Here is an 18,383-nt window from a genome sequence, read left to right as displayed (position 1 = left end):
AGGGAAACATAACTTAAAAAAGGTTGGCAAGAGTTGGCAAGACAAGTAGTTGAAGTTTATAGTATTATTTGCCTTTTTGCTGCTTTTTCTTTGCTATCTCTTTTAGAGTGGAGGTTTTTCCAGCACAGACACTGCAGGTGTCTGTGCTGTTTAGTTTCAGCAGGGATACGGGTCTGCTAAATTTCAGAAAATGTGTTAGATTAGTGTGTACACTGGTGATTGCAGCTTGTTAACTCCTTTTTTTGAGTAAAAGTATTAAATGTGAAAAACATAAATTAGTGTAATATTAAATATTCTAAATTAATGTTTTAGATTATGTGACCTTCCCATATCTTAGGTCAATTTGAATTTTTCCTGCTTTTCTTCAGTTTGGTACTTTATATACAGGTAGTAGAAGTAACATTTTTGTTACTTATACCTTTAATAGATTTATTTGCTATTCCAGCTGTGTTGTCCTTCTAGCCTAGTGCTTTTAGTCTCATAATAGTGCTAAAAGGAAAAGCACTAATTCGGTAATGAATTTCCAAAATCTTTACTGAAAAGCTGTAAACCTCTGAACTGTTGCTTTTGTGCTGTGTTTTTAGTAGGGCTTAACTTTAAACCAGTTTTGTTTTCTCTCTGCAGACCAATTTGATGAAGTTCTCTGACACCTTACAGGAAATGATCAATTATCATAATGTGAGTATTTCTAGCTGCAACATAGCACTGATAGCTCACCTCCAGTTATTTTTGATAATAGATTAATGGTAAAGCCTTTCTTGTTGATAGTGTTTGCAAAATAATGGTTTAAATGGTGTTAAATAACTCTTGTTTTATACTTATAAATATTTTATTAATGTTTGTTTACAAAGTATTTATAAACATCCACTTTTCTGCAGATTTCCCTCTTGGTTTATTTTTCATTTGGAATTTATAAGCTTTGGTGCTCTAAGCCAGTAAATACTGGATAGTTTCATCTTTTTGAATCAAACTGATGGTAACAGTTACAGACTATGAGCTTTTACCTTTGCTGGTGTGAAATAATGATTATCTTTTCCATAGTTGCCACTTTTTCACCCTATCCTTTAAAATACACAAAATGAAGCACCTGTGATTTGCATATAGTTTTCTTTTTGGAAGGATAGCAGATTTAGGTAAGTGTGGAGAAAGGAGAAAATGCTAGGATTTAAGACTAATTGTAATTTTTAGGATGTCAGAGTTAATCAGAAACTTCAGTTTTCTCTGTCTTGAAAACTATTTTGTTATTTTTTCCTTTAAAGAGTTTGGTCTTTTATTCAGAAGTTTGTTCTTCTGTTTTTTTCCTCTTTCATTGGCCCAACTGCTCTTTGGTAATTTCCCAGGAAATTGCTGGAAACAAACTGAAGTGTCTCCAAAGTGCTGAAAATATGCAGGATGCTTAAAATATGGGGTTTTCATACCACTGGGAGTTTAAAAACTGACACGATAGAGAGAATGGAATGGAAGTTTGCTAGCTTTAATTTAGCTTTCTAAAAGTGTCTGATTAGGCGCTTTTTTTTTAAATGCGTGCTTTTAGAATGGAAGGGAAGCAAAGCAAAGCAGGTCAATAGCATTGTGTTTTGATTTTCTTTCCATTATACAAAGTGTACATATCTGCACCTAATCTAATGAAAACTGTAAAAAAGGGACTAAGTGAACAGTAGTTCTTGGGCTGTAGAGAGAAGGGAGTGCAAAGGTTCAAAGCTGCAGTACGGGAGCAAGTATTACTTTCATGTCAATAATTTCTGCAGATTAGATGGCGCAGGTAAACCCAGGCTGTCCCTCTTCATCACACATCTTGCTGCTGGAATCCCTCTTAGCCATGTCTTTTATCTATGGCTTGCTCTTTTGGACACCTCTGACATAGGTTGTTCTACGTGACGGTGGCTTGCACTGCTTTGGTAAAATTTGGCATAGCACGACTCTTCCTTTTGGGCAGTTTGAAGGCAAAAAGCAAAGAACAAACCATATTAAAGAAGATTTCTTTTCAAATCTAAGTAGGACCAATCTGACTTCTGCCCTGCTTTTTTTTCCCCCTCCATGCCCTTGCTGTGCTCAGGCAAAGTGAGGACAAAGTGGCTTTTACCAAAGGCACAAACACGAGGAATGAGGCACAATTGCTTTGCCAGGCATGTTGTGGTCCTGCATTGCTTTTTGTGAATCTGCTTAGTTCAACAGGGCTTCCTGGCTCAGGGTGGCAGGTCTCTTGCTCACCAAGGTGACAGAGCCATCAGGAGGGAGAAGCTAGAGGAAGAAAGAAGAAAGGGAGGATGGAAGGGGTAGGAGATGGATGCTCCCACTGAGTTCTGGATGACTGTAATTTTTTTCATGTGAGGCTTTGCTACAAATAAGGCCAGGGACCAGACTAATGCAGCATCTTCACTGATTCAGCAGTGGGGGAGTAGCTGTGACAGCTTATGGCAAATAGCAGCTTTCTTAGACTTGGAGTGTATGAAAGGTAGTATGTTGACAAGGCTGTAAATGTAATCAGATCATGGTCTGGGCACTTCTTTCTGTTCTTTTAGGGGAAATGATCTCTATGTATTTTTCTGCCCATCACATTTTTTCTCTTCATTACTGTAAGCAGAATGCAAGGCTCATATATCTGGGAGTCCTCTAAACATTTGAGTTCCCATCTGGTTTTATCTTTTGGTATTGATCTTGACTGGTGCACTCCCCAGGCACTGGCAAGCTTAAATGTCAGCAGTGGGAGTAGTCCCAGCCTGACTTCCAGTTTGTCAAGAAGTTCTTTATTCTAGCTGTCTGCTTTTCTGGTTTCCCAAAGTGGGAATACAAGCAGGTACTTCCATGTGTTACTGGTAGATACAGTTCTGGTTGGAAGGGGCCTCAGGAGGTGTGGATGTTTGACTGCCTGCCTAAATCAGGGTCAGATATGATGTTGAAGCGGGTTGCTTTGGTCTTGAAAACCTTCAAGCATGGAGACTGAATGCAAGGTACAGTACCACTGCTAATGAGTGTCTTAAACACAGTCATGTTTCCTGAAAAGAGAGATGAGCTGGTAAAGGTTTTGCTGTCAGTACTTGGCATTGCATAGCTTCCCATTTCCAAATCTTAATAAAGAATCTAAGATTGAGAAGATTTAAAGAAAATATTTTTTGACCTTAAACGTTGAGGTTTTGGCTTGCTTTTTCAAGAAACTTACTTAATATTTCAAGATTTTTACCTTTTATGAGAGACTCTGTGCAACTAGACCAACTTTATTTTTGTGATGCTGCCTTGTGTATTTCTGTTATGCAGAATTGGAGGTGTAGAGGGGTTGAAAATTGAGGCAACATTTGCTGTCTGCACAATAAGAAGTGACAAAAGGATTTGTCCAGTAGCCATTGACCTGTTCCACTCCATCCTAAAACTCAGAGGGCAGATGTGAATCTGAAGGATTGTGTGTTTTAATTTTTCAGTTAGAATTTTTTGGGTCATAAGAGAACATACAAATTGTCTCGCATCCAGGTGTGCTTTGGCCTTAAAAAATAAACAAATATCGTAGACTTTACAATTCAAATGAGTTGATTATATTTTGTGCCCCTAGCCTTCCCAAATCATGAGAAATTTTGGAACCATTGCTTAGATCACTTATTCTTAAAAATAATCAGCCATTCTTTTTAGTAGTTCAACAGTGGGAGTTTTTTTACAAACATTTCATGTAAAGGAGATGGTACTGAATACTCACGTATATTACATTTTCAATCCATGCATTTCAATCCAAGCATTAATTTCAATCCATGGTTTTGGGGTTTTTGCCAGAATTTAAGTGCATGTTCTTTATATGGTGTCATTTGTCTTTTAATTGTTGATAATTTGTGAAAGTTTAAGAACAAAAAAAAAATATTCCTTAACATTAATGTTCCTTAAGCAACAACTTTGACTGTACAATTAGCATAAATAAACTTCTTCTATGAAACTAGGCATGTCTGATATTGTCAGGTTGAAAGAATAAGATGCCAGGAGCTCTTATCTCTACTTATAACCACAGTCTTTAAGAAAAGAGCAGCAAAAGATGCTTGGTTTGTGTTGTTTTCCTTATTTTCTTCCTTATCTTTTATTTCTTCCAAACCTACTGTGAAGGAATTTATATTTTGATATTAGAGACACTGTGGTATAATAATAATTCTCATGTAATTCTGCATAATTGCCATTTGTATTGCTAAAATCAGAAGGTATGAGTACCTCTAAGTTACTGACCTACATAATAATGCTTTCTTTCAGATTCTGTTTGACCAAATCCAAAGATCAATTAAAACACAGCTTCAGACTTTTGTTAAAGAGTAAGTTGATTTGCACTTGTAATGGGAAAATTATATATAAAATGGAATTTTAAAAATCTGATTTGAGTGGATGTGTGAAACATCCTTCTTGTAAATAGTCACCCATAAATTGAGAAGTGTGTATTAAGGCTTTGTCAAAAATCACCCCAAATCACTGAGGCTTTGACTAGCTGCAGAAATGTTGCAACAGGATGAATTAGTGATCTAATTACATATTGTAATTGTCTAAGCTTGGGGGACAAAGCTTTTCCCCAGTAGGCATTAGATGTGTTCAGTTACATTTCAATTTTGTCCTTTCCTTGGAAAAGAAAGACAAGAAGCTTCTGTCATAATTTGTGGATTTCCATTTGACCCAAGCATGTATTGAAGAATACAAAATTTGAAAAAGACACCAGCTATAGTAGCCACAAGCTTGGTCTGTCTGGTGTAGCTTTACTTAACTCTTTTTCATGCTTTGGAATTAATTTATCATCCATATTTCCTAGAGATATTAGGAAATTTAAAGATGCAAAGAAACAGTTTGAAAAAGTGAGTGAAGAAAAGGAGAATGCTCTGGTGAAAAATGCCCAAGTTCAAAGAAATAAGCAACACGAGGTAGAGGAAGCCACCAATATTTTGACTGCAACACGGAAGTGTTTTCGACACCTAGCTCTGGATTATGTTCTTCAGGTAAGGACAGCAATAAAAGTTACTTTTCAAAACCATTTGTTACATATGGTTAGAGACATATCCTTTACAATGTTAGAAGTCCTTTTTGTAAGCTTCTTGGAAACTCTGGAGATTCAGGGAAAAAGGAAGAACTTTATCTGCAAGTAATTAATTTTTTAAATAAAATCTGAGGAAAATTAATTAATGCATTCCTATTGCTTTAATGCTATGGTATTCAGTGCCCTTGCTGCAATGACACAGTTTAGTTTTCAAGTTGAATATTAATTTTGAAAAAAAAAGGCCAGTATTTGCCTGATACCTAAATGTTTAATGAGTTACATATGCTGCAATATTTTAATATATTTAAAGTAAAAACTGTAAGCAAGCCTAGGAAATAGAAATTACCTGAATAATTCTGCTACAGGACATTTGGTATTTCTGCGATTTTAGCTGTTTGCTTTGGGTTGTATTCAGCTTGTCCAGATGCCTCAGAGTTGGGCACTGTGCTATAAGGGGAGTCAAGAACCTAACTATGCTTCACCTTTTTAGTGAAGATCTCCCATAGGATGTTGAAAGGTGTTTTTTGTCATGCTGCTTTGTATTCTGTAATACAGTAATAAATTTTCTTTCGATACTTAAAATTCATCTGCTTCATACTTACACACAACTACAGAAAACAGGATTATTGCAGCTCAGATGGTATGAGAGGTTGGGGGCTCCCAAATGGGTCTGAGATTCTCCTATGATCAAAAACAGAACAGCTCTTTACAATTAAGCTGGTTTTATATTAAATATTATCCTCTTGATTTGTGACAGTCCAGTCAGTTAATTAAAGCTTAATTAACTTCTCTATAAATTGCATTATGAGTTGTAAAATGAAGTGGAGCCTGTCAGCCTGGGCATGTTCACAGACATGGTGGTCAGTGGTCAACTCTGAACTCCAGCTTTTTAAACACTTAAGGTCATTTTGGTGTTTAAAAAGTTGTGTGAATTATTCCCCACAGGATTATTTGTACTGGCACTAAATGGTGGGGGCAGCTGGCAGTCACTACTGTAGTAGGCCAGTTCCTTGTGTGTGCTTTGAACTGCAGGTTGTTAGCCTCCTGGAATTTTTATGTTCAAAGTAGGAGGAGCTCCTGGGATAAAGATGCATTTAGAGTAACTGGGAACAGTTTTAGTAACTCTCAACATGGACAAAAATCAATTCAGCTTTAGGAATTGTGTCTACTTGAGTGATTCTTCTGGGAAAATGGCTTCACAACTATGGTCTCCTTGTAGCTAGATTTGCTCTAGACTGTAATTCAAAACCTTTGATTTCCTTTTATTTTTCTTTGCCTCACAGGCTGAGGGTTTATTCTATACAAACAAATTTTAATTATTTATGCTGCAGAAAGTTTTCCAAAATAATGACCACTTAAGTATAGAAGTAGAATCTGGTTTTGATTATAACTTCAGCAAGTTTATTTATTTTGCTGAAATTCTAAACTGACGTAGAGGTGTTAAATTACAAAATCATGCCTGTTTCTGCTAAGTGGGTCTTTTAAAGTAAAATCTGCAGTTCTGGATGGCAACCTTTTGAGATTAGAGAAAAAAGATAGGGGAACTAGGTGAATGTGAAAATTCAGTCACTTTTTCTATATAATGTGGAATTCCTCAAATTCTAGGGCAACACCATTAATCAGTGACTTCAGCTAGCTTAAAAGCACAGGTATACACAGGAAGTTACTTTTTGAAACTATTATGTTCTTGCTTGCCTGGGACTATTTTTGGATTACTTAAATACTGTGAGTCTGAGGGGAAAAGTAACCCTGCCCCCATCTTTCACTCTGCCCTGGCAACAGTGCAACTTCTGCAAGGAGTTGGTGGGCTGGCTTAGCTCCTCTGCTTGAAACATCTTGAATTCAATCTCTTGAAAATGAGAACAAATTTTCCTTGAAAGGCGTATTATATTACTTCTAGCAAGCAAGTGGTGTCCTGTATTTTCCCTACTGATATAAGAAAATTGTGACCATCACCATGAAGCTCGAGCTTTGCAAGTGTTCTCTGATTGCATCACTTTGATGTCATGACAGAACTACAGTGCATCTTCTTTTAAAAGTATTTGGGAAGTCTGATATTGAGCTGTCTTCTTCCAATGTTTTAAGCTTGGATGTGATTATTTGGGGGAAAATTTAAAATAAAATTAGTTTAGAATAAAAGGGATTGTTTGTTTGTTCTTTTCTCCTAGATCAACGTTCTTCAATCTAAAAGGAGAGCAGAAATCTTAAAATCGGTAAGATATACTTTATCCCCTGTATATCAAATATTTTAATCCATCTGAAATTAAAAATATGATCACAAAGCAGTATGTTAAAAATTTAGTCCTTTTATTGATCAAAATGTTATCAGTACATTTGGTAGTTTGGTGACTGTCAATTAGGACTTAACTGTAGCTGGGCATACATGTTTAACTGTTTTTGACAATCCTGGTTCAGATTTGAACACTTGTAGGTTTTCACTGCTCTTGATCCTTTGGTATGTGTTCTGTCATTAAAATCAAACTTTGTTTGCTGAGAATTCTGCTGTTTAGGTCTGATTTATTACTTTGTAAACAGTAAGTGCTACTTATAATCTACTCTGAATTCTGTTCTTTCTAAGAACAGGGCAAATTTTAATATGAATAGTATGGTATCTGCTAAATTAATATAAAGCATGCCAATTTGCTTCACATTGTATTCCCTTTTCTACTTCACATTATCTCTGTTAAAAGTTTATTGAGATGGAGAATGACAAATTAAACAGTGCTGTTCTTTCAAATATCTAAAGTTTCTCTCTCGTAATTTTCTTGCTTCCTTAAAAAGCAGAAACTTTAGCTGTGTTGGTTTATAACTGCCTGCTATTCTGCTCTGCACCTTCCCAACTTGTTTTCTATTTTAAGGCTGGTCAGTCTTTTCAGCTATGTTATAAAGCTTATGAGTTTGAATCATTAGTAAAATATTTTATAGCCCCTCTGTAACTTACATGTCCTAGTTAAACAGAGGTAACAAAAATTTCAGGTGACATGAATTAGAAGTAGTTTTCTGCCATTAAGTAGATATCTTTTGTTTTGCTCAAGGAGTTAATGCTATCAACTGATTGCTGAGGTTTTTGGCTTGGTTCTGTTCTTGCTTTACTTTGCACATTAATTTTACAACATTAGAAGCTCTATGAGTTATTGATATAAAACTGTCAGGATGTGAGAGGAGAAATTAATCATGAAATTGTAGGTTATGTGAATTAAGTGACATATTTATGTGATATATGGTACAATTTTTGAAGAGAATAAATATTTACTTTGTTCCTTCTAGATGTTATCGTTTATGTATGCACATCTGGCTTTTTTCCATCAAGGCTATGATCTGTTTAGTGAACTTGAGCCCTACATGAAAGATCTTGGTGCACAGGTAACAAATTATTTTAAAAATACAAAACTATATGCTGAAATGGAAAAAAATCTTGATATATGCCTGCATATCAGGTACTTCATAGATTTATTCTACAAAAAGGGAATTGTAGTATGATACAGGCAAAACATAAAAAATACACACTAATGAAAGGAATGAAAATAGTTACAAACTGAAAGTTGTCTGTTTACTAAAATTAATGCTGCCTTTAGGATTTACATACTTTAGCATAGCCATGTACTGCTCTGTGATACACATTGTGATATGCAGGATACAGGGTTATTTGGATTTCGAAATTTCAAAATTTTTGTACATGACCCACGTTTATAAAAATATCTAATAATAAAAAGTAGATTAGGCTGGTTTTCCTTCTACTCGTATACTTTATTAACTGTATAAATTATGCAGTCTGAATAATTAAATTTGGTGTGCGTAAATATAACTTTGATGTTAGCAACTTAGACCATAAAACAGAAGTATGACTTTAATAAGTGGTGCAAAATTTAGTTCCTGCATGGAATTCTTCTTGCCCAGTTTTGTTGTTTAAGAACAGACAATTGACACTTCGGGGTTTTCAGTGAGGGATTCATGAGAAGCTTAGATGGACCACTGCCAACTGCACACAGGAGAGAGACATTGAAAATGGTTATGCAAACAGATTGGAACATACAGTATTGAAGTGAAGATCTGTCTGTGGTGCAGGAAGAAGACTCAGCAGTGTCTTGACTTGCTTTTCAGTGCAGGTTATATGAGCGCTTTCTATTTGCCTCTACCTGAGGACTTGCAACAAATGCTCTGATACAAACCCCTCTATTGCCACTTCCCAAACAGATCCACAAAGGAGCCAACCAGATTTTTAAGGGTCTGTCCAGGTAAAAAAGCAAGTAAATGACAGCAAACTTTTACATTCATATGAGTAGATGTGTCATTGAATGTCTAAGAGATGAAATTGTTCTGAGGTATGCAGTAGAGCAGACTGGGAGCTGTAGAAAATAATTCCAACAACCCAATGGCTGAATAGTTATTTTTCTGCTAGACTAGGCCCCAGTTGGGTCTTAATTATGTGTAGAGACATGTCAGGTCTTGATGTAATAGGGACACCTGAACAGTTCAGGTGCATGTTACCCTTCCACAGTTGTGCCCTTTATTCTTGAACACCCTTCCAGTTTGGGTTGGAAGTGTTGAACTGTAGTGTCTGGCTGTGTAACACATGTGTCCTGTACTTCTGTAGAAGAGGGGGTAGGGAAAGGAGACACAAATTTTGGAGTTGATAGTGGGTTATGCCATCAGCCAGGCTTCAATGTTTCCATTTCATTGACGTGATTCGAGCAAGAAAACACAAGGTTATTTTTGAATGTCTGGTCATGCTTTTGCTTGATCTGGTAAAGAGCACTGTGTAGCATTCATTTTGGTGCTGGTATCATAGCAACTGAAGGAGTTAAATTTAGAAAATCCATAGCTAAGAATGTTTTAAATATATTGCATTTGGAGCAAGATGGACTGAAGACCCTAAAGTTGTACAACTTGCGGAATTGTTCTTTTGTAGGAGACCTTGGCATTTAAGTAATGGATATTTTTCATGACAGAAGCAGATTTGTAAATAACTGTTGAAAGTTTTAACAGTTGATGGCTTTGCAGCTTGTACTGGTTGAAGCTTCTGCCTTTAACAAAGTATGTTGTGACATAACGGGGATTTGCTGGATTTTTGTGAAAATGCTGTTAAATGCCTTCTGTTGGTGAGTGAGTTTTCATTCCTAGGTGAATATTGTGTATGATCTTAATTACAAGGGTTAACAGCATCTGAAGTAATAAAATTTAACTTAAGTAGTGTAGTTATAGTTTTGAATTATTTTTGTCTGTATTTTCAAAATAACTGTTTTATTGTGATGGAATAGGATTAAGCAATTTTGCTTTCTGGATACTTCAGGTCAGGGTAGGATCCCTTGGGAATCAGATCATTGTATGGGAATCTATAATAGTGTGCAATCATAATATGAGCTTTTGCATGGAAACTGTGGTTTTTGGTTCTTTTCATATGAAATGTGGTATTAGCTTAAAAAGAAGAATTTTTGAATTTTCATTGAGATTACTACTAAAAAAGCTAAATATTTTAGTCTGACTTAATTCTCCTCAGAATGCCAGTTAGAGCATTATGTTTATAAAAATACATTTACCAGTAAATGCAGTAGTTTGAAAAACCTAATTTTCTGAAAATTACTCAGTAATTTTATATAATGACTGGGATTTTGATAATTTAGTTGTGATTTGCTATAGCTTTTGATAGTTATATGCTGTTGTTCTCTTCTAAGACAATTGATGTGCTACTCACCTGAGTGAAAAGGAAGAAACTCTGGTTTGAGCTTGAAAACAGGAATGGTGCAATGCTGTCTTCATAGTAAAAAATATTAACTGATGGAATGAGCTGCTGTTCAGAATTTTGTTTTGGCTATGGTAAATGAACCCTCAAATGCTTATATTCAAGGTAAATTAGAGGTAATTGCCCTACCCTTAGTGACTGCCTTCTGTTTCATCTAATGTGGTAGAAGGAAGAATTTCTTGGGGGCCATGTGCAGATTCCTGAATCTGAAGTTTTGGCAAGAAACTTGATTCCTATAAAATTTTGAACAGCACTTGACCCAGTTCTCATCTTTATGACAAGAGAAAGGGTTTCTCAAGGGTTGTTGATGCAAAACAATCTTTGAGGCAAGTCTGTTTTAGAGGCTCGTGTTATTTTAAGTGCTGAAGCTACATAGATGTGGCATTTGGATACTTCAGCCTTCAATGTGTTCCTGTTCACAAATACCTGTAAAGGTGTGCAAGAGCTGATACCACCTTTTGAGCCAGAGGGGAAGACAGGGAGAGAAGAGCTTAAAAAAGTAACAGAGTATGGAATTGGATCCAGAGGTTTCAGCTTTCTGATGGCTATATAATTGTTGGAGAATGTCTAGTACAAGGGTGCTTACATAAGGTGCAGACATAAGGGCCTGTTATTGTCCCTATTCTGTTATTTATATCATGTCAATCAGGGGAAGTAAAAGGCTGGGGAAATGGCCAGAGCTGGCAGGGACTGCCACTTGAGGTTTTGAGAGCGGGCGGAGGGGATCCTTCCTGTGGGTGGATCAGAGATGTCAGTCATGGTGCCCTGTGCCAGGTGAGGGACCCAGCTGGGAGCTGGTGCTGCTGGGTGCTGCTCCTGCTGTTGTGCTGTGGGCTGGAGCAGAGGCAGCCCTGTGCCACTGACGGAGAGCTGCGGACCGAGCCCTGCGCTCGGCGCTGCGCCGGCACCGCTGGGCACGGCCGCGCTCCGCCTGGGGAATGGCAGCCCTGTGTTACGGGCTGCGCTAAGGAGGGCTCGTCGGGCGATACGTACCAAACCAAGTGGTCTTTCAGGCAACATCTGCTTCTGCGCTGCATTTCTTACTTGAACATGAAGGCCTGGATAAAGCAAACAAACAACAAAACCAAAAGAATCAAAACTATAAAACAAAAGCAACCAAAACAAGCAACTAACCACAGAAGAAAACCCTCCATCAAACTTTCTCTTACAGGGTATCCTAAATTTCCTCTTTTTTTTTGTGATTGTAAAAGGAAATTTTTTAGCTGGTGTCCTTTTTATCATCACAGACTTTATAAGGATACTAACAATAAATATTCTCAGTGACAATCTCAGTTATTTTCAAAACCATATTTTTATTTCCAAAACTAATTTGATTGTCTCTACCTAAGATCGCAAGCAGTCTTGCTCGAGTACTGCTGGTCAGCTGATCAAAACCATTGACAAAAAATCCTGGTTGAGACAGTTCTCTCACTTTGTGGAGGGAAAAATCCATAGCATTTGCTCCTTCTAGTTTTTGCTGCTCCTGCCAGTGCTGCTGCATAGGCCAGCAAGAGCAGCTAAAGCATGAGTCATCCTCTTGGGAGACTGAGCACCAATGCGGTACAGAGTCGCATATGCTTGGCACCATGCTGTTCTTTGAAACAGTTCTTCTAATGCTTACAAGAAATGTACACCTTTGTAGAGGTTAATTCAGGGTGGCAGAGCAGTGCTTTAAACGAGGCTTCAGTAGTTATTCAAGGTAAACAATTTGTGACAAAGAAGTAATTATACTATACAAATAAAATAAAAGTCTTGCAATGTCTAGACATAATGTGTTCATTTTTTTTTTTGTCAGCATTGTGAAATCTACTGAGCCAAATTTCGTGTGATAATTTAAAGATCCAATTTTTTGTTTCTCTTTACAGCTGGATCAGTTGGCTGTAGATGCTGCAAAGGAGAAGAGAGATATGGAGCAAAAGCACTCCACTATTCAACAAAAGGTACTTGACAGAATGTAAAAGGCAGGCTGCACACGCATTTTTTTTATCTGTAGCATCTCTCCCCAGCACCTCTGCATCAGAACTACACGGGATGGTATTTTTAGTGCAGAGACAGACTGACATGTCATTAAGTGTAAGGTTGGATTGCAGATATTAATTTTGTGTTACTGAACAAAATATTATGCTTAGTTTTTACTGAAACATAAATAGAACAGCAGGATTTATTTGAATGCTGGGATTCTAGCATTTCAGTAGAACTCTTAATTCGTATTACCTCTTGAATTGAGTAAGTTGTACAGATTTCTGTGTTTCCATGCTGTGTGTTTGTAGAAGAGATGTATGTGCTGCACAGCCCTACAGCCATAAGTTTCACCTTGGACTGTGCCAAATCCAAGTGCAGCACTTGAAGCTTGTGTGGCAGCTGCTGTTCATGTGAAGAGCTAAAGTAAACTTTTGTAAAGAGTGTCTAATGTACTGGTTCACCTGTGCGCAGATAAGAAATTGAGAACATTTAATTGGTGTTTTGGGGAAGATTTGTGCAATAATTCTTTTTACTTCTTGAGAAAAATTTAGGTAATTCATGTTGGGGGAATGACTTCTGTTGTATGGATGTTTCAGAAGCTCTAGATCAGTATTGGTTTCGCAGGTATAATGCTAGAAGTTAAAAATATTTCCACTGAACTCTCTGGTAGTGAGCTACAGGCACTTTTGAAAGGGATTAGATCCCAGTTTAAAGGTAATGCTATATTTCTTATTCTCATTCAAATATGTTTTGGATATGTTCAGGTGGCATAATTTTAAAAAATCCCACCCAATACAAATGAAATCTGATAACTGAATAAATTCAGGAATTAAAACATGATGAGATTATATGTTGGGTCACCTTAGTAGGAGCCAGTATTAATACTAATTGGAAAACATAACATTTTTGGTTGCTGAAAACATTTTTATTGGTGCATCCTGTCATCCCTTTAGGATTGCTGTGAAATTGAGCAGATGTGATGATGAGGGTAGAGCTGACATGCTGTGCTTGGAGTCAGGAGATAACTACAGGCAAGGAAGGGGAAGAAAGGGAAGAAATAGGAAAGATGGAACTGAAGAATTAATGTTGAAGGTCAAATTTTAAGTTTTTTGCGCTTAAAAGCTTAGTTTCAGGAATGGACAGTAGTTGAGAGGTTCTCTGTTAAGAGAACAGTGGTGCTTGCTATAGGATGTAAGTTATGAGCAATTATCTTTTAATTTGCCATAGAAATAATAACTAGTTACCATGAATTATGGTCACTGCTGCTGTCAATGGTGTTTACAGTCTTTGTTTTTTCTTCAAATGCTGCTTAAGGCTGCTTTACAGGTAAACGACTTCTACTAGTTTCAATTATTACTGAAACTTTTAAACTTCATGAAACTCTATAAGCCATATCTGTGTGTAATATAAATATTCTTGATTTCTAGTAGGAGTGACAAGCACAATGCTGTTACTTTTATTGTTGCTTACTTTGGCAATTTAATGCTGTCTCTAAAATATTATCAGGGCAGTCAGAATGTACTGTATGTTGTCCTCCTAAGTTCTGTGTTTTGAGTTGTAAGTGTTGTCTTCTGTCCTTATCACTGAAGTCACTGTCACATTTTGTGCTGATAATGCCTAGACTGTGCTTTATTGGAGATTCCTCTTGCAGCTTGTCCAATCATTTTCTTAGTTTCTTATTCAAATCACATTGTCTGTTTTTGTCTCCTCCTACTTGCTTTTCCCAATCTTCACACCAAGTTAGCTTCCAGCTCATCAGGATTTCAGATCTGCCTTAGACTCGGGATCTTTTTATCACTACTTGTCATCTGGTCACCCTGTCCCAGATGGCAGCTTTATTCCCCGTTCTCTTCTCATGTCTTGTCATGTTGCTTTCCCCTATGTTCCCAAATCTTCCAATGCCAAATCCTTCCATGTTTTTTAACAACTGAAACTTCTGAAGCTTATTGTGTTGAATATTCCATGAGGTATATATGTATTTAATATACTGAAGTTCTAATCTAATGCTTCAGAATGATGCCTTTCCTTCATTGTGTGGATAAAGAACAGTTCCTTTTCTGAAATGTATAGGTAAGTGCATACGTGCACACACCTACCCACCTACTACCTGTGTTTGCATATATGTGCATATGCATGCAGAATAATTGCACTAATTAAATAACCCATCTCACGTTCCTGTATAATCATTGTCCTACTTAATTAGGCTGTTGATGGAGAGGCTATTAAAAGTGTCATGGAAGGGCTTGGTCACCAATACAGTGTGATTTCTTTTTTGCAGAGCTGATAATCTGATTTACTTTTTTTAATTGCTTATAAGTTTTGTGGTGTATTTACTCAGCAAATGTGCAGGAAACATTTTTCTTAACTTTATTTTTTTCAGTGTAAGAAAATATTTTTTTCTGTATTAAACTGGAGCAACACATGCTGTGAATTAATGTAGAAATTTCATGATCATTCTGTGAAATTTTTGCAATATATTTTTATAAAGAAAGATTCATATTAAAAGAGTGGTGTCACAGTGTCAGTACATTAAACATGACTCTTGTTTTCTGAGCAGTTTGCAGCCCAATGCTGTAGCAACATTTTCAATTAAGAAACATTTTAAAAATCAGTTGCACCTGCAAACAGCTTCATGGCTTTTTGGTGTTGTGTCAGACCTAATATTTTATTCTAAAATGAGGGAGATGATACAGGAAAAGTATTTGCATTGAACTTCAAATAGTTTTTGTTGTATTCAAATCCCTTTTCCATTAAAGTAAAAATCTACTTCCAAAGAAGTGCTCAGGAAACAGCTGGAGTGAGAATGATTTGAAAATTTTTAACATCTTGAGTAAACAAGGTGATAGGAAACCAGCTGCTATCACAATCACAAAGTAGGCATAAACCAGAGCCTCTGTTGAGAAGTTATGCAGGCTAACTCCAAAACCAAAGATGTGCTTGTATTTCAAGTGACTTGTTTCCTCAATGACACTCTCACATTCTCTCACTCTGTCTTGGACTGTAAACCTTGTTACTTGTGGTGTCTGTTGTTTTAAACCCTTCCTCGGGGGACTTTTCAGCTTAAGCATGACAAACATCTCTTGCCAATGGAAAGGGAATGGGAGCAGCTTTCTAAATGGGGATTTTGCACAATTAGTGTCTCCTGTTTACTATATGCTGGCCTAATTTTTCAGGTTAGTGTTTTCTTTAGTACTTATGCTCTCCCATTTACTGCCTTTTAAAAAAAACTTTAAAAATGCTGATTCTCTAAAGTAAAAAATAATTTGGGTTACACATTAAATGTTAAAATATAGTTCCTAAAATATACTGGTAAAATGCTTTGAATAGCTTTCATGGCCTGATAGCCATTTTGAAAGTGAATCAAAAGCTCTGCTGCTGAAAAGTAATGGAGGGTTTTGTTTTGGGAAACATGGAGAAACAGAAAACATGCTCTGAAATAAATCAAGTATGTGTGATGAGTTGATACGAGAATGCATTCACTGAAACACTGTCAAGAATATTAAGTGTTCTGTGACACACCATTCTGGAGATGAAAGTTGTTTTTCCATTGCCAGCTGGTTTGCTGTAGCCTATGGACATTTAAAGAAAAAGGGGCAAAGAAAAGGCATGAAAGCATGCTGTATGCTTCACTTATATAACCCACTTCTACATGTTTCTCTTCCAGTAGCAGCCAACCATGAAAAATCAGTGTCAGAAGAGAAGCCATAGATGTTTATTCTTTCAAAACTGAATTAAATGTGTGATGTAGCACTTCAGTGAAAATTACATAATACTGGCTAAATTTTCTTAGTTCTGGTTAGGTGAAGTCTACTTTAGTCCTAACTGACACCTAATTAGTTTAATTATGTTTAAAATGAAGTCTTACTTGTGTGTCTGCTGGCAGAATACACCACTCCAAATCACATACAGTGACTGACTTTATTAACATGTGATTCTCTTATGCAGGACACTGGAAAGATATGGGTGGATTTTTCTCCACTCCAGATTATTTTTCATGATTCATTAAACATTTCCATGCACCAAGATAAAAATAAACTATAATGTGACTGCTTTGGTCCTGTTTTTTTTAATTGTAGAATAGCAGAGACTAAGATCAGAATACTGCTAATTTAGCTTCTTTTTCTACTTTTATCTGTGGAATTGAAATGAGGCTTTTATTTTCTTATTGTTTTTCCTGATCACAACTTTATCAATGAGGTTTTATGGATAAAGCTCATGGAAGCCTTATTCCCTCCCCGCTCCAGCTGATTGTCTGCCATATTCAGTTAAGGAGATATTTGACATTTGCCTCTATACTCTGGTGTCTTTTTCTGCTCTGGAAAAGTGGAATTCAATCAGGGAAGTAATTAAAAATGACACTAAATGCATTTCATGAGAAGGCTCAGTATTTTAGATAATTCTGACTGAGGGTGTGGCATGATAAATGATCCATATGCACCTTCAAAGCATAGATCTGGAGTCATTGGAAAAGACAGCTGCATTTTCTGCAGCAGTTCTCCAAACCCAGAGGAAAATGTGATTACATAGTAGGTTGGACAGAAAAGACTGAGGAAATGTATGTTGTCTTTAACTAGACAAGGAGTTGCAGGCATCACTGAGGCAGGAAGATGCAAATCTTCAGCAGATTTCATTATGTTTGGGATCTGGTAAGTTAGAGTAATTTATCAGTTTTTGGGGAATGTAGGGAATGTGACATCAGCATGTCTAAGTTTGTGCATAGTGGTTTTCTCCTCTTTTTATTTTGAGAGCTTACATGAAGCCTTTTATGTTCAGCATGTTCTGATCTAGAAAATAGGCAGAAAAACAAAGTTATTAATTGCTGAATAATAAATACAAAAATTTGATTTTATTTTGGTGAAGCTTTTATTTGTAACTAGTATGTTTATTCAGATCATTGTATGGTAGTGATATGATAATTCCATTTTCTTTCAGAACTCCAGCACTCATCTGTCAATTCAATAATAAAAATCTAGATTTAACATTTCAATGTTAGGTAATCTATCCAGATTAGTAATAGATGAAAACAGTGAGTAATTTTAAGGAATTTGTGCTGTTCTGACTGGGGAGCTTAAAGGGTCCATTTTAATATTTGTAACCATTTCACTATCATGTGTAATTAACCTTGGATTAGACCAAACCATCTGCATGTATAAGAGTAAACATCACGTGTAGCACGAAAGTTGTGTGCATCCTGGCCTATTACCTGGGGATAATGACCATGTTGGTGTTTAAGCTACCTTTTTAATATATATTTCTTGCCTCTTTTCCTTTACGTATAGACAAATTCCTAAGAAGCAAAGTACAAAACAGAGATTTTGAGATACACTTTTCACACAAAGCTGATGTTTGCAATATATGAAAAGTAACTACTGAAGGTTCAGGAAAGTCATATTACAAAATATTCTGTCTTTTCAATATTTAACTTGTTTGGTTTTTTTCTTCTGAAATTTAATTTTCAGTAATGTGTCTCTTACACCCATGTTAAAGGGAAGAAGCCATATGTTGCTAGTCCACTTTAGGATATATATTTTAATAACAGTGAAATAAAATTACAGCATGTATATTATTTTCAGTTCTGGACAAAGTTGTGAGAAATTGTGTCATTCCATGTGTGCTTCTTCATGCACCCCTAGTAGATGTTAGCCTCCTACTCTGAATATCTGAGCTCTACCTCCCTGGGAAGAGCCCATGTTG

The 18,383-nt window shown here is 36.3% G+C and overlaps 1 protein-coding gene across 5 annotated transcripts in view; it reads left to right on the top strand.

Annotated features, from left to right (window-relative positions):
• ACAP2 (ArfGAP with coiled-coil, ankyrin repeat and PH domains 2) overlaps positions 1–18,383 on the top strand; it is a 63,676-nt gene that overhangs the window by 19,799 nt on the left and 25,494 nt on the right. For all 5 annotated transcript variants that reach the window (XM_068200755.1, XM_068200751.1, XM_068200752.1 and 2 more), the window contains exons 4-9: positions 625–678; positions 4,222–4,280; positions 4,766–4,949; positions 7,156–7,200; positions 8,255–8,350; positions 12,593–12,667. In XM_068200755.1, the coding sequence (XP_068056856.1) occupies positions 625–678; positions 4,222–4,280; positions 4,766–4,949; positions 7,156–7,200; positions 8,255–8,350; positions 12,593–12,667 (513 nt within the window). The remainder of the gene's footprint in view (positions 1–624; positions 679–4,221; positions 4,281–4,765; positions 4,950–7,155; positions 7,201–8,254; positions 8,351–12,592; positions 12,668–18,383) is intronic.

Source organism: Anomalospiza imberbis, chromosome 10 (genome assembly GCF_031753505.1).
Source record: "Anomalospiza imberbis isolate Cuckoo-Finch-1a 21T00152 chromosome 10, ASM3175350v1, whole genome shotgun sequence".
NCBI lineage: Eukaryota > Metazoa > Chordata > Aves > Passeriformes > Viduidae > Anomalospiza > Anomalospiza imberbis.
This window is presented reverse-complemented; position numbering and strand designations above follow the sequence as displayed.